This window comes from Microtus oregoni, unplaced genomic scaffold, assembly GCF_018167655.1.
Source record: "Microtus oregoni isolate MIOR12 unplaced genomic scaffold, Mior012 000002F_ref0000024, whole genome shotgun sequence".
NCBI lineage: Eukaryota > Metazoa > Chordata > Mammalia > Rodentia > Cricetidae > Microtus > Microtus oregoni.
Window position 1 is genome coordinate 59,744,057 of NW_024543061.1, and position 16,231 is coordinate 59,760,287.

The 16,231-nt window shown below is 49.7% G+C and overlaps 1 protein-coding gene across 11 annotated transcripts in view; it reads right to left on the minus strand.

Annotated features, from left to right (window-relative positions):
* The window catches only part of Cacna1c (calcium voltage-gated channel subunit alpha1 C), a 665,087-nt gene that overhangs the window by 199,717 nt on the left and 449,139 nt on the right, over positions 1–16,231 (minus strand). For 10 of the 11 annotated variants that reach the window (XM_041642573.1, XM_041642544.1, XM_041642566.1 and 7 more), the window contains exons 4-5: positions 13,698–13,837; positions 4,289–4,428 (exon numbers count right to left, since the gene is read on the minus strand). In XM_041642573.1, the coding sequence (XP_041498507.1) occupies positions 4,289–4,428; positions 13,698–13,837 (280 nt within the window). Of the gene's footprint in view, positions 1–4,288; positions 4,429–13,697; positions 13,838–16,231 lie in introns of those variants that run through there. The other variant, XM_041642603.1, reaches the window with a different exon arrangement.

A 16,231-nucleotide genomic window follows, 5' to 3' on the forward strand; every position in this document is an offset into this window, starting at 1 on the left:
ACAAAGGTATTGTAAACTGTGACCCTGGCCATAATGGATGACAAACGAATAAAAACATAATTAGTGTAAGTGACAAGTGATGTGGGGACAATTAGGACGGTAATTTGGTCTGGGACACAGAAAGTAAAGAGAATGCCTGACACAGGGTGGCAGTGACAAGCTAGAAGACTATCTCAGCGTAGACTAGAGAAGGAGAGCAGGCAGGTGAGGGGGTGGCCGGGTCAAGACCACAGCAGAAAGGAGCAGTGGCACCTGCCTTGGCAGAGAGCCGGAGTTCTCCAGGATGGGGAGAGCGCTGGTGAAAGCTGCAGCTAAAGAAGGGCAAAGGAAGGAGGGGCCCCAGAGACAGCACAGAGGAGACTCCAGCTTCCACTCTGGGTGGCTTAGGGGTCTTAGAGCTTCTCATGGGGCAAGGACAAGGCAGGACTTGGATATCAAGAGGGCCATGTTGTCTTTGCGTTCAGTTTAGGCTGGGTGTGATGGCTAATCTTGGCTGTCCATTTTACTATAGCTGGAATGAACTAAAACGCAAGAAGCTGGTCACAGTTGAAGGATATTTTCCTTGGTTGTATTATCTGAGGGTCTGTATTAGACCCTCTCTAATGTGGATCCTTGGCCTTTCTATCAGGAGACAGACATTTGTGTACTATGTGAACCATAGGCTGCAAATGACACTAATAAATCCCCTTTGAATATGAACACACACACACACACACACACACACACACACACACCCTAACTGATGCATTTTGATTAGGGATATAGGTAGAGGCAAAGAATTCTGTCCAGATGAGAGATGGTAGTGGCAGAAAAGGAAGAGAATGTGAAGACAGCAAGAAATATTCTTCACATATTTTGAAAGTAAAGTTGAGAGAACCTTCAGATGGATTTAATGCAATGGATGAAAAGACAAAACTAACAAACAAAACTAGAAGTCAGGTGTTTGGCCCAAAAAGAAAAAGCTGGAAAGCGTGTCAACATCTACTAAGGTGGGAAAGGATCTGGGAGCTGGAGAGTGGGGTTGGGGCGTGGCCAGTTATGATGCTCACTGCCATCTGATGAGAAGAGAGGAGCTGCAATCCAGTGTGTGACTCTGGCGCTCTCAAGTCTAGAGGCTAAGAATGTGACATTCGATCCTGTGAGTCTGGATGATGCAGGACAACTGGGGAATGAGTGCAGATGGAGAAGAGGTACAAAGACCGCACCAGGAGCACCACAGGGCCCCAACGGTGGAGAAGGAGGAACCACAAAGAACTGCAAAAAGGAAGAGCAAGGGACGGAAGGGCAGGGCTAGGAGTGAATAGTGTCTCAGATGCCAAGCGATGAGAGGTTAAAGGCCAGCTCTGCAGAACTAACCAGAGAGTTAAAGGCCAATGGGCCAGACAAGAGGCCACTGGAATCACGACTGTAGCGGTCCAGCAGGGGAGGAGAAAGCCCGGATGAGTGAGTGTAACAAAGAGGGGAGGATAGAAGTGGTGACAACATGGAGGTACGACTCCAATCGGGAGCGTGCTGACTAGCTTATATGTCAACTTGATGCAAGCAAGTTATCTGAGAGGGAACACAGCTGAGAAAAATGCCTCCTTGGATCCAGCTGTAGGGCATTTTCCTAATGAGTGATTGGTGGAGTGCCCAGCCCATTATGGTTGGAGCTGGTCTGGGCTGGCCCTGGTTTCTATAAGAAAAGAAAGCTGAGCAAGCCAGTAAGCAGCATGCCTTTGTGGCCTCTGCATAAACTCCTATCTCCAGGTTCCTGACCTGTTTTGAGTTCCTTTGATGATGAATGGCAATATGGGAGAATAAGCCAAACAATCCCTTTCCTCCCCAACTTCATTTTGGTCATAGTGTTTCATTGCAGAAATAGAAATGCTAACTAAGACAAAGAGTTTTGCTAAAGGCTGTGAGAAAAGGGGTGGTGTTAAACCAATGCACTTGTCACTGTGACCTCATATTTTACTGAAGAGAAACTAAGACAGCACAAAAGGTTAAGCCAAGCCCTTTCCTGAAGCTCAGAGAAAAGCCATTCCCGGTGTATTTGTGATTCTTCACCAAATCAGCAGCAGCTTGAAATCTCTGATGAGGACTCACAATGCAGAAGGCCTACCACACGCTTCTGTCCAATTATCTCGGAGGTTAGCTATATGAGCTGTGCTGGCCAATGGAATGTGAGCAAGCACACCTTGGGACTGTTCCTGTGCCAACTCCAGGCCATCTTCTCCAGTCATCTGCTTCTGCCATGATGTGGCACAGTGGCTGCTGATGTGGCTGAGGCTCCAGAATTGGACACCACATAGAGTCTTGTTTATCCCAGAGAGCTGCTCCAGCCGGCAGGCTGAAGCTAATCCTCTCCATCATGAACTGTGAACCAGACACACTGTGTCTTCTCGCAGGTTATATGGCATTTGGGATCATCTGTTCTTGAAGCAAAGGCCGAGTGGAGTGCTCTTGCCCTGCGCTGCCCCAGTCCTCCAGGGAAATAAGCCCTGACAGCCCTCACAATGTGGGAAGGTCCCAAGCCCCTAAGGAAAATCTAAGTAACAGGGTGAGAGTCAGCCTGTCTATGGTAACTTTGGGGTGAAAGTCTAGGGTTTGCTAACAGTCCCTGACTCTCACACATTGGTTCTACTACCATAAGTTCCTTTAACGTCATGTTGACAGTCACCCCTGCCTCCCATTGTGCTCCCCAATGCCACTCTATGGAGTGATGGAGGAATAATCAAGAACAACCAAGTCATCAAGTATGACAAATGTGGAGCTTGATGTGGCCATCATATAAACCATAAATGGTGTGACATGGTTGAGGTGGAGTAGCCAATGGCAGTTTTAACTGTGCGTGTGAGGCTTGGCACCACGTTACCTTTCAGTCTGAGATGCTCTATAGTGTCTGCCCCTCTTGTATAAGAAAACAGGTCGAGCAAGCCAAGATCAGCAAGCCAGTAAGCAGTATTCCCTGTGGCCTCTGCTTCAGTTTCTGTCCTGAGTTCCTGCCCTGACTTCCATCAGGGATAGAGTGTGATCTGCGAGTTGCGAGCTGAAATAAACCCTTCCCTCCACAAGTTGCACAGCAATAGGAGCCCTAACCAAGGCACCAGTTCCTGTTTTAATCTATTCCCCACGTTCCCCCAGAAGCTGAACAGAAATCAGGGAGAATAAAGGGCACAACGCTGGGCTTCAGGGAGCCTTACTGCAGTTGAAAAAAGAGGAGATCCATGCAAACATGGAAGACAACCAAGAATGATAGCCTTAATTCTTTAAACATGGTGTGGTATGGCAGAAAGGGCAGATGGGAAAGCAGGTCTAGCCCTAACTCAGTTGCTAGTTAATTAAGACCCTCCCCCAATTCTACACACCCACTAGGCAGCTTCCTGGGGCTTTATGAATCTAAGACTCCATCAAGCAGTAAGAATGCCCTCAGGTGCTAAGCACAGGGCTGTTCTCAAAGGACGTCTGTTTTCCTGCCCTGGCCATGTGACCACATAAGTCACAGGCTTACTGATCCAAGACATACAATTTCAGCCAACAAGCCCAGACTTCTTCCCAGACTCCCACATTGAAGAGGAAGAGGGAGAAGAACCCCACAGACTCTATGGTATACTGATTGCTTCCTTCCTCAGGAGCAGGTTGCTTGTGGTTTGCTGCAGTCAAGAGGTACCTGAAGCTCCTGAGCTCAGAGCCTCTACACAGGGAGAGAAGGAGTGTGTGTGGCTGATATGGAGGGCAGCAAGTCTCCCCATACACAGTTCTGAGAGCTTGGCCCCCTTTCCCTGGCAGAAACCTGTTTTCTGGGTGGCAGGTATCATGTCCCTGTGTGCAGCTGAGGATGCCCCATGCGTATGCAGAGAGGAAATGGCAGGGGATTGAGCTTTCAGATTGTCCAGTGATGCCTTCTTGACATTCTTTGGGGGAAAATACAGAGAGCAGAATTAATCTCATGAGCTAAGGTAGACGAGGGGTTAGCCTTCTGTGGCCCAGGCTCCTCTGCTGTAAATGTGTTCATTCCGATGTTGGCACGCAAGATGCACATAGCCTGAGGGGCCCTTTATCTACCTAGCCTAGGCTGTCTTCCTTGGGCTGTGTGGCTCCTGGAAATATTCCTGGGTTTCTGCAGAAGCTGGGCCTCATGTGCTTGGTGCATTTGCGCCAGGACTTCAACTTTAAATCAGAGACTTGTCTATAAGAAAACTTTCCATTCGTAGAAACCAGCACTTCGCAAAGTGCTCCCGGTGTTCCAGCAAAGAAAAAAGAGCGGTTACGAGAACACTGTGGAGAGGAATGGGGCTTTACTTACTTGGGACTCCAGACACCAGCCGCAGGGGACGAAGCACGCGGAAAGCCCTCAGCGCCTTCACATCGAATCCAGCTCCTTTCCCTCCTAGCGCATTGGCCCCATCGGCTTTGGTGGCTTGTTCTAAAATTGCACTAAAAAGCCTAGAAGAGAGGGGAGAGAGGAGCCATCAGGACCCCAGCTGGTCGCTCAGCTAGGCTCCAGTCCAAGAACCCAGCCCAGATTGCTGGAGTCTGTCACAGGTGTGGCCACTGGCGGCCCATGAAAGGCTACAAGTCATTATTCCATCAGCGGGTGTATCAGACACATGGGGAGGGGACGCTTCCCACAGAGAGTGCTGAGTGGGTGAGGGGCAGCCCTTTGCTGTCAGAGTGTGTGGCTGTACTTGACCTGGGTGAGCTAGAGTCCTGGAATAGCTGCCGAGGCACAGGAACAATGCGGGAAGTCTAATCCTCTCTCTCAAGTGCTGTCATTACTGCCGTGGACTCCAGCTTCCCTGCCATGAGAGCTAGGAGTCACGTGCTCTGTGCCCACTCCTCCAACCTGATGACCATGCTGGACCCACGTACTCCCTGCCTGCTCTTCCAACCTGATGGTCACCTAGGTGTGATTTGTTCCAGAGAACAACAACAAAAAAACATCGAAATCCACCTCACTCATGCACGTAGCTGCCGCCAAGGAGCCACATGTTGGACAAATGAATAAATGGCCGAAGGGGTCGGTGGGAGAGCTTCAAGCAGAACCCACCAGCCTGTGCAGACACAACACTAAAACACATAAATGTCTGCTCTCTGACGATGTGTCTGAGATTGCGCATCTCCAACAAACACAAGCACCTACTGTGTGCAGGCACTGTGTTAGACGCTTAGGTGGGAGCAGAAGGGAGCAGTCCGGCTCTGAGCTTCAGTAAACCAGACCTCATAGTGTGTGATAGTTGGAAAGAGAAAGGGTCGTAGTGACACAGGTAAGAGACGAACCTTTGAATAGGGGACAGCTCAGAAAGGAACCCTGCTCTGGTGATATTTTAGAAGAGGCCCAAAGAAAGTGGGTGTGTAGCCTCTGCTGCTGTCTGGGGACCACTCCGGGCAGAGAAGTGGTTGGAACAGTGATCCTGAGAGATGCAAGGTGAGATGTTAGGGGACAACAAACTGTCAGAACAACTGGGAGAGAGAAAATAGGAGGAAGGTGAAGCTGGATAGGAAGGAGGGGCCCCACAGGAAACCTGGGCAGGAGAGGCAATGAGTCTGAGTGAGGTCTAACTAAGTCCAATGGTGCCGGCAGTGGGCAGTCAAGGGCAGGCCGGAGCAGGCTGCTGCTGTGGCCCAGGGAGAGAGGCTGGGACTCAGGCCAGGTGATAACCGGGAGTTGGTGAGATCAGATGCTGGATTTATTTTTAAGATGGAGCTAGTAGGACTGGTAGTGGACTAGTTGGGAAGTGTGAGGGGACAAGCATGAGATGTGACTCTATCAGCCTGGGCTGGAGCCATAGGAAGGACGAATGGGTGGTACAGGCACCCACATGCTGGGCTGACTGCGGTGTGTCTCCTGGTTTTCCAAGCTGCTATCACGTGTCTGGAGGTCAGAAGAAGGTCTAGGATAGAGACAAAACTGCTTTCTGTACAGGGTGTATGAGGGTTGGACAGCCTGAGGTCTGGTTGGAAGTCGGAGTGAGAAGACTGGACCATAGGATCCTCCCACACTGTGGAGGCAATCGGAGAACAAATGGGAGAAGGAGACTGATGAGGAGCCGTTTGTGGGCAGCAGACTTGGTACTCCATGGAGATGGCCATGGTCAACTGTTGTTGTAATAGGAGCGGCGGGCTGCGTCCCCGGCACCTGGCCGCCCCCACGGCTAGCTTTACCCGAAATAATTACACGGAAACTGTATTCTTTTAAACACCGCTTGGCCCATTTCTATCTAGCCTCTTCTAGGCTAGCTCTCGCACCTGGACTAGCCCATTTCTAATAATCTGCTGTAGCCCACGAGCTGGCTTACGAGTAATGATCTTAACCTGCGTCTGCCTGGAGTGGAAGAATCATGGCGACTCACTGACTCAGCTTCTTTCTCCCAGCATTCTGTTCCGTTTACTTCTCCCACCTATGTTTTAACCTATGAGGGCCAGCCAAGCAGTTTCTTTATTACTTAACCAATGAAATCAACAGATTGATATATGACACTCCCACAAACTGTCCAGAGCTGAAGACTCTTGTGGGAAACTAACGACTTCATTTAGCACAAGCAAGGCCCCTGAGACCTAGAAAATACCCGATGTGGGGGGCAATGGAGGAAGGCCTAGGAGAGTGGCCCAGGAGAGAGTGGCAAAAGCTGGAGCCAGTGAGGATAGCGAGCTTTGCCTGAAAGAAGCCCAAATGTCAGCCAAGTGAGCAACCTTTGCAGCTGCCATGCTAATAAAGTAAAAGGAGGTGAAGTAACTATGGAGACACATTTATCTAGACCAACACTATAAAAATACAGCATCTCAACATATAGTTAAAAAAGAGATTATTTGTTATCCTTTGTTTTATATTCAATTTTTGAAATATGTCGTATGTGTTTACGTGTGCTGTACCCTTCAGTTTCAGGTGCCGTGACTGCATATGACTCTAGGTTAGCACAGAGCAACTCTCTGGAACTCCCTGCAGAGAAGAACGAAAGTGGGTGTGGTATAGAGTTTGTGTGAGATGGAAGTCATCTGATGAACGAGCTGGTGGTGCAGAATGGGGAGGAGTCACATCCTTCAGAAGGCAGGAAAGGATGCTTTTGTGGTACCCTGAGGATGCTGGCTTTATATGGGGCAAAGTTCAGTTGAACAGAAGCTAACCAACCTTCTGGTGGAGAGGGAAGAGAAGCCCTGCTGGGGGGTCCGCTTTTCTTTCAGAGACCTAGAGAGGTACATTATAAGGTCATGGATGCAGTATAGAGACATAGGAAAGCTCTCTTCTGTTTGCATTTTCCCTTGGGGAATGTCTTTCCCAGGGTACCAGCTGGAAATCTGAAGAGAGGGGCATCATGGGAGCGTTCGAAGAGGGTAGTAAAGCTGTGGAAGAGTGACCCAAGAAAGCGAAGAAGGGGTAGATTGGGTCACGAGGAAGGATTGCTGGGACTAACAAAGGCCAATTTGACACTGCAGTTCTGTATTTCTGTGTTCGGGTACCAATATTTCCATGTAGTTGGACGGGATCTAGGCAGGTGTTTTTCTCCAGGTAAACAAGTCAAGCAAAGTTAAGAGAGAGTGGGCCAAGGGTCCGTGCTAGTGTGGTTATGATGATGGAGAGTGGCCCTAAACTGATTGGAGGGAAAAGGCCAGGAGTGGAGGAGGAAAAAGTACACACAGAAGGTCGCAGGCTGAAGTCATGGTATTTAAGGGAGGAAGCTGCAGAGAGGTAAGGTTAGGAGCAGCATTTGATAGGCCACTCTCACACAAGTTGGGTATTTTATTAGTCACGACAGAGAAACTAGCTATGGATAGGGAAAGGGGCAGTGGAGATGGGATGGGGGTCACGATCTCTGGGGAAGACAGTTCCCAGGAGTTGAGAAGCGAGAGGCATGATGGCACGTGAGTATTAAAGAGAACCTGAGTGGCCCGTGCCTTCTTGGACAAGGAAGAGGGACTCACAGGTGAGCGGAGGGTTGTGACAAGCGGCAGGCATAAAGTCTGATGACAGATGACAAAGGTAGAAACAGGAGCTTCTTCCCACTCCCCCAGCAGAGTGAAGCCTCTGTCCCCAGTGGCTATGGAGAGGCAGTGCCGTGAGGAGAGCAGGACAGGGAACGGGGCGATCAGACAGAAAGCTGAGGGCTCAAGGCATGGGTGAGTCACCTGCTGACAAATGAAGTTTAACCGAAAGGTAGTTAGTTCTACACTCCCATTTACACACTGCCAGCCTCCTGGTACAGGCAGGCCTCAGCAATGAGGACAGACACTACATAGCTCTTATGCTGACGGCTTCCATCTGACCCTTTCAAAATGGTGTCTGTAGACCCCTGGGATAGGTGGGTGTATGGGGAGTGGGCAGTCTCAGCAGGACAGGGGTGAAAGGAAGGGCTTAGCCAGGAGGATACCTGATTAAGGATGGCCCAGAATTCTAGGTGTTTGGTGTCAATGGAGAGAAATGGGGAGAACAGCTTGAGTGAGTCTTTCGTACCTAGAAAGGCCGTTCCAATCACTGCAGCCAAGTGTGCTGGGTGATGTGTCTATCTACTACATGAATGAGGATGAGGATAATGTTAATGAAGAAGCCCGGTATTCGAATTGGGTTCACTATCACAGCCAGTGAGACAGAGGAGTGAATGGGGACCAGGTGTAGAGGGGAGGCGGGAGGGAGGAGAGAACTGGACAGGAGGAGGGAGGGGAAACTGTGACTGGGATGTAAAATAAAAAAAATAATAAATAAAAATAGAAAACAGAATCCCAACTCATATACTCATAAAAGGAAAAAGGAAGTTCAGCCGTCTCTGACAGGGCCCAGATCTAAAGTCTCTGAGTTCCCTCCCTCTGTGGGGCACTCTGAGTCTCTGAGTGTGGCGCTCACATGGCCTGAGTCTGGGGCAGAAGCTGCCAGGATGAGGAGAGTGGGGGAAAGCAAGGCCTCAGCTTAGCTGAAGGGTTAAACTTGTGGGTCCACAAGGGAAGGATCTTTCCACCAAAATCTACAGCTGGGGCCAACAGAATCAGAGACCAGTTTGCAAGTCGGTCACACGATTTTGTTCACAGTGCGTGCAGAAGAAAGCAGCAGACCTACCAGAGGGCAGGAGGGTCACAAAAGAGAATTCCGTGAGGGGAGCAGATGTTGAAGACTTTCTTCTCCTCAGCCCCGCCCCCTCCAGCTTGGAACACTTTAGTGAGGTCTGCTTTTAATGGAGGAGGGGTGGAAAATTCAGACATGCTGTAGGAGGAGCTCTTGGGTAGGAGCACCCAAGTATATCACCTGGATTAGAGGCTGTGTCCCTGATTCCTAAGAGCATGGTTCCAATGTCCTGCTGGGCTGGGGACATGACAAATATTTCTATAGCCAGGCCTTAGCGATTTTAAGAGAGATAACAAGAAGCCAGAGAGCCCTGAGAATCAGTTACAGAGTCATCCTGAAAGGGTGTTGGGGATACAACAAAAGGCTTTGTGGCTGGCTAGAGCCCCTTGAATGGGGACCTTCTGAGTAGTCCATATTTCTTGGGTTGTGCAGAAGCAGGTGGCTCACAGAGAGAGCTCTGAAGTCCCCTCTATATTCTCTCAGTCACCCCTTCTTCCCATCAGATCAAAGAGATCACACCACTTTGGGAAGGAACTACCTCTTAGCTCATGCCACCAGCATGGCAATCAGACACACAAAGGACAGTTGGCTATAGTCAGAGTCCCCTGTGATCTGGAGGAGGTCTCAAAAAAACTTCCCAGATGTAGCTTCAGAGGAAGGCACAGGAGGAAAGATTTCCCAAAAGACAGAGAGGCAAAGGAGAATCCACACAGTACTGTATCCTCTGGGGGCAGGGAATATTTTCCTAGTTAGAAAGATAAGCTAGGATTTAGACTTATAGGGTTAATAGGAAATCTAGCTGCTAAATATGGCTTCATGTGAGATCAGTGAGGGATACCCCGAAGACCACAGTAGACTGCAAGCTGAACAAGTGGTATTTGAAGAATCCCAAGTCTGGATACTTCACATCTCAGCCCAGAGCCTAGGAAGGGAGTAGAATATGGGCGGACCCCGTGAAAAGTTGGCTGAGTGCTAGCAGTAAGGAGCCAGATTCTAAGGGGTGAAGCAGGGGCCAACAAGGTACTAACAGACAAGCACCGGCCAGTGATGCACTAGCTCCTGTGGCCTGGGCACGAAAGTGCTGAATCCCACCTCCGAGGCTCCTGTTTGAGGTCCCTCCTAGTCTTGTTTCCACTTCCCATGCTCCAGCTGAGGCCATGAACAGGCAGAGCCCATCAAATGACACCACTGTTGTAGAATAATCTTCCTGTACACAGTGAGGATGTATGTGTCTTTGGCAAGGCACCTTCTGATTGGTTTAGTAAAGAGCTGAATGGCCAATAGCTAGATAGAAAGAGGTTAGTGAGACTTCTGGGTGGAGAGAGGGTGAGGAGGAGATGATCCTAGGCATGGGAGAGAAGTACACGGAGAGGAAACAGGAGATGCAAGATGGAAGAAAGGTAAAAAGCCATAAGACAAAATGTAGATTAATATAAATGGGTTAATTTAAGTTATAAGAGCTAGTGAGACTAGCCTGAACTATAGGCCAAACTTTCATAATTAATAATAAATTTCCATGTCATTTTTTGTGAGCTCTAAGTCCAAAGAAAAATCTGCCTACACAAACCTTCCATGAGCATGGGAAGAGACGTGTAGTATCTGCCCAAAGCAAATGGTCCCTGCAGGTCACAGAGCCTCCACCATGTTCAGAAGCACTGGCTCCCCGCTTGTTTCATGGGCTCCCAGGACACATTCAGAAAGATGCCGAACTTCTAAAAGGTTTAAAGGTCTGTGAGCAAGCCATCTTTGAGACAGTTGCTAAGGCGTGCTAAGGCGTGCTTGGTTCATTCAGATCTTAGTTTCCTCTGTTGGGAGTCAAAGCAGGGAAACCGTTCACAGAACTGTGTCCTTCCCCAATCTTTAAACCAGATCTAAACTCGGCTAATAACCAATTAGCTCCTCAATTTCTCTTGAGGATACTCAATGTTCATGTGGCAAAAGAGCATCATTCATTGGCCAAGCCATGTGAGACAAACAGAAAAAATATTTTAACCCTTAGGAGCTGTCTGGATGGCCAAGGACAAGTCACTATGAAGGCCTCCTTGGCTCCTGTGTTATTTTCTGCAGTGACAAACGATCAGGTGCTCCTCAGAATCATGAGCAATGGGTGCTCTGGGGAAGCCACCAGGGCCTGGGTCTCCACAGGGACAGCACAAAGAATTCACCAAAAAGAAGCTCCAGGGATAAGAGCCTCCTGACATCATGCACTTGGCACTGGAGCCTGCCAGACTCGGGAAAAGTAACTGGCAGAGCGGCTGCCCTGGAAGTGACTGCCAGGCTTCCAATGGCCCCAGCTCAGAGAAGCTGGTGTGTGGTTGCGTGGAAGCTGCTGTAAAGGCAGCTCCATTTTCAAAACACTCCAGTATGGCTGGAATTCCACCGCTGTCTTAATATGGCGTGCTTCCCTCATACTCCCTTAATATACCATTAGAAACAGGTATATTAAGGATAGTCTTTTGGGGAAGTTGCTAACTTTGCTATTTTTTTTTTCAAGCTTCTGAATAAGGCAACACTTTTCTCCTGGTCAAGAGGGTAAGCTCTGAAAAAACAAAATATAGAGATGGGAGGGGCACTTGGTATTCATTCTAACACAGATGGTGATGGTGTCTTTTATTATTGTTTGGGGTCTGACATCAGTGAAAGTGGGGGTCTTAAAAGAAGGGATGCACAGGAAATGAAGCGGGGAGGAGTCAGCCATTTTAATCAAGAACGAACGAAGCAGGGCTTTTGTGTAAACAAAGGCTGTGGGAGGGGGAAATAAAAACATTTGCATAGAAGTTTTATAAGTTGGGGAAGGTTAAAAAATCTGAATTCCTTGCCATAAGACACAAATTATATAGTATCTGATAGAAAAGACTCAGAGCAAATGTTTCTTAAAAACCCCTCGCCTCACTTTTGAACAGTCATTTTCTTCAAACTAATTACGAAGGCACCGTTCTTCTAGCCTGTCCTGAGGAAAGAAACTGCAATAGAGGGGGTACCTGTTTAGTAGTGGTTGGCTCAGCACGCCTGAGCTAGGCCTCCAGTACAGGGTATCAATTACCCCATCTAGTTCCTCTGCATGGTTTAAGGTGAGCCTGCCTCCCAGGGTTGGTCCCTTGTCCAGGAGATTGGCTGGTCTCTTTGGAATGTTCCGTCTCCACTCATGGCAGAATTTACTCTCTTGGCCAGGATGAGTTTTCTCTTAGGCTTTCATTACTGTTTTTACATTCTGCCTCCCTAAAGGGGTAACCCTAGAATCATTTAGGAGCCAGTTAAGAGATCAGAGCTCCCCAGACACTGTCAGTATCACTGGCTTCTGGCAAGAGTCCCAAGGACATTTCTGGCTTTTAGTTAAGAAAAAAAAAACTGGTCATTTTTCTCTGGAGAATTTACAAACTTCTTGATAAAGAGATCACAGTTTCCAATTTTTTAAATTTAAATTTTATGTGAGATTTTATGCCTTTATATTTTTAAATTTTAATTTTTGAGAATTTCATACATATATACAATGAAATGCAATTATACCTACTCCTGCTTTACCCTCCCAGCTCTCCCATATTCTCCCAACACATCTCCTTCCCAATTTTATGTTTTGTTTTTTTTTTTAATTTACACACCACGGAATTCAGTCAGATATGTGTGGATCCATCCACTGGAGCATGGAAAACTTATCAGTGTCCACACGCTTACAAAAAGAATAATTCTCCTTCTCCCAGCAGCTATTATCTGCTAGTAGTTCCTTAGTAAGGCATGGGGCCTGTGGACCGTCGACCCGGTATTTGCTTGTTCTCGTGCAGGTGATGGCAGCCGCACTGAGTTCATGAGCGCTACAGCCATGCCGTGTCCACAGGACAGTACCGCACGGCGCTCCTCCTCTGGCTCTCAAATGCCTTCTTCCCCTCTTCTACAGTGTTCCTTACGCTGTGGTGGAGGTGGTGGTGGTGGTGGTGGTGGTGGTGGTGGTGGGGGTGGTGGTAGAAGTGGTGGTGGGGGTGGTGGTGGTGGGGGGGTGTTGGTGGTGGTGGTGGTCGTGGTAGAAGTGGTGGTGGGGGTGGTGGTGGGGGGGGTGTTGGTGGTGGTGGTGGTGGTGGTAGTAGAAGTGGTGGTGGGGGTGGGGGTGGTGGTGGGAGTAGAAGTGGTGGTGGTGGGGGGGGTGGGGGTGGGGGGGTGGGGGTGTTGTTGGTGATGGTGGTGGTGGTGGTGGTGGTGGTGGTGGTGGTGGGAGTAGAAGTGGTGGTGGGGGTGGGGGTGGGGGTGGTGGTGGGGGTGGTGGTGGGGGTGGTGGGAGTAGAAGTGGTGGTGGGGGTGGTGGTGGTGGTGGTAGTGGTAGTGGGGGTGCTGGTGGGGGTGGGGGTTGGAGTAGAGGTGGGGGTAGGGGTGTTGGTGTTGGTAGGAGTGGTGGTGTGGGGGTGCTGGTGGGGGTAGTGGAAGTAGAAGTGGTGGTGGGGTGCTGGTGGGGGTGCATATGCACACATACAGTGACATGTGGGAGGGGTGGTAAGTTTATAATTTCTCTCTTGGGGGGCAGTCTGAACTCAAAGTGATTTTTAACAGATCCTTTCATTGTGCAGATCTTTTCATTGAAGGCAAATTCGGTTACATCAGGTCAGAGGTAGGAATACGCAGGGAAAGAGGCACGGGCAGGCAAGGTTAGGAAAAAGAACAAAACTTCCACACTTACCCTACGACCACAATTATAAAATCTAGTAAATTCCAACCATTGCGGAGGTAAGCGTTGGGGTGAAAGAGAAGTCCATAGGCAATTACTTTTAAAAATGCTTCCACGGTAAAAATTATGAGAAAGAGATATTCCACTCGCTCCTAGGAAACAAAAATAGAAAAGAGAGAAAAATAAATCAGTAAGTTCAGGGATTCGGGAAGTCCAGACGCAGCAGAGTTCACAGGTGCTGTCGCACTCAGCACAAGGCTTCAGCCTGCCGTGGACTGTGTGCTCAGTGTGGTACCAGCAGAGCACATGGCCTGTAACGTCACTGGTGTCACCGCTTGTAAAAGCACACTGTGATGCTTGCTCACTGGTGAAATGGTCTACTGATATGCTTCCCAGAATGCAAGGCGGTGGCTAACAATGGTGAGGACAGGTGAGCACAGGTCTGGACTTGCAGCCTGCAAGCTAACTGTGTGGATGACAGCTCCTCCAACACCAGAGCTCCAGCTGGAGGAGAGTAAAGAGATTTGTTGTTGTTTTCAAATGCTGTAGTTAAAATGTAAATTAGGACCATGCAAAACTTCCACTCCCAAAGAATCATTTAACCAGATAACATTTTGCTGTGCCTTCTAAGGTGAGAACTCAGACGGTCTTGGTCTCCAGGGGAATAAGACCAGGACAGTGGGGATTAGAAGCAGGTGAGCTGAGCCCTAGCAATACTGTGCCAGGCTTCTGTTAACAAGCCCCAAGGGCAGCAGGCTGGGGTTTCATGAGGGGACCAGTTGACATCCAAAATAAATGTAAAAACACTGCCCTGAAGAAATTGAGGGTATCAATTTCTGAACAGAAGCAATATGTGGATCCCGAAATTTGAGATCTCTCTTGTGGGAAAACAGCTCTCTGTCCAAAGACACACTGTAGGTAACCAACCTACAGGAGCTGAGCAGGGACGAGGTGGTGAATACAAAAGCCTGCTTTTCTTCTCAAGGGGCAGAGCAGCCTTTTCTACCCTAACACCTAGGAGAAACATTGGTGCTTAGCATATAATTCTTATCCTAACTGCACTCACCTGAATCTACTCTGGGAAGCACATGTTTTTCTGCTTAACCACTGTTTCCCTCTCTCTACCCTAACACAGAGCCTTGGGGCACGACCTGGTGGAGATTGCTTGGGTCCCTTCGTTCTCCACAGCTCAGCCTTGCAGGAGCCTCAGGCGGCCTCTTCCTGGAGCCAGAAAACACCAGGCAGTGACAGTCTATCCCATGTCACAAAGCAGGCCGGGGCCAGTCCACAGCCTCCAAGGGGCTCTCAGCTCAGGATCCTAAGACCCATGTCCCCCCCCCCCCCCCCCCCCCCCGCCAGGCCAAGGAACACTCACTGAAGACCTCTGGGCCCACACACAAACAAGCCACATACCAGAGAGGCCCACTGCCCATGACAGCTTGCCATCTCCCATGAAGGCCTTCTCTGGGGGCTACACGAGTTCTGGGGACTCTGTGGGAAACTAGGCCAGCACAGATGGCCAATGTTTCTTGTCACTCTTCCCATCCCTAGATATCTAGGAGCACCAGGCTCACCGTGAGGAGTCCTGGGAAAAACAATCTGTGGCCTCGATGGTAAAGAAGACAGTTTTAGGCCTCATCCAGAGCTGCCAGAGAAGGTCACCTGGCTATGGTGCCTAGGAAAAGGGGTGAGCTACACAATTCCAGGGGGGCTTGAGACCAAGTCTAAGAACTACGGACCCACGTGCTGCTGAAGCCCTCAAGCAGGTGGGAACAATGGGGAGGAAGTGAGCGGTCAGTCGGGTTTAATCAGCACCTCAGGTCCTTTACTTCTTCTTTTAGCACCAACAAGTTGGCCTGCAGATATGACTGCCTTGTTCTAGGGAGCAGGACCAATCTACCCTGCATGGTAGGGTCAACGTCTTTGTATCAGATGGTGCTGGGTTAGAACAGAGCCCTGCACATTGAAGGGACAAGCAGGTCACAGAAGGTGCTACTATAGCCTGAGGATGGTGGGAGAAGAAACTGTCAGTCACTCACTGGTCTCCACACTCTGCCCCAGGATAGCTAAGAGCTGCATTAAACACCAGAAAACATTCCATTCCTATTCATACTCCCCAACCCTCCACAGCTCCACCCCCATCCAGACTCCCCAGCCCTCCACAGCTCCACCCCCATCCAGACTCCCCAGCCCTCCACAGCTCCACCCCCATCTGGACTCCCCAGCCCTCCACAGCTCCACCTCCACCCAGACTCCCCAGCCCTCCACAGCCCCACCCCCTCTGGACTCCCCAGCCCTCCACAGCTCCACCCCCACCCAGACTCCCCAGCCCTCCACAGCTCCACCCCCATCCAGACTCCCCAACCCTCCACAGCTCCACCCCCATCTGGACTCCCCAGCCCTCCACAGCTCCACCCCCATCCAGACTCCCCAGCCCTCCACAGCTCCACCCCCATCCAGACTCCCCAACCCTCCACAGCTCCACCCCCATCTGGACTCCCCAGCCCTCCACAGCTCCACCCCCATCCAGACTCCCCAGCCCTCCA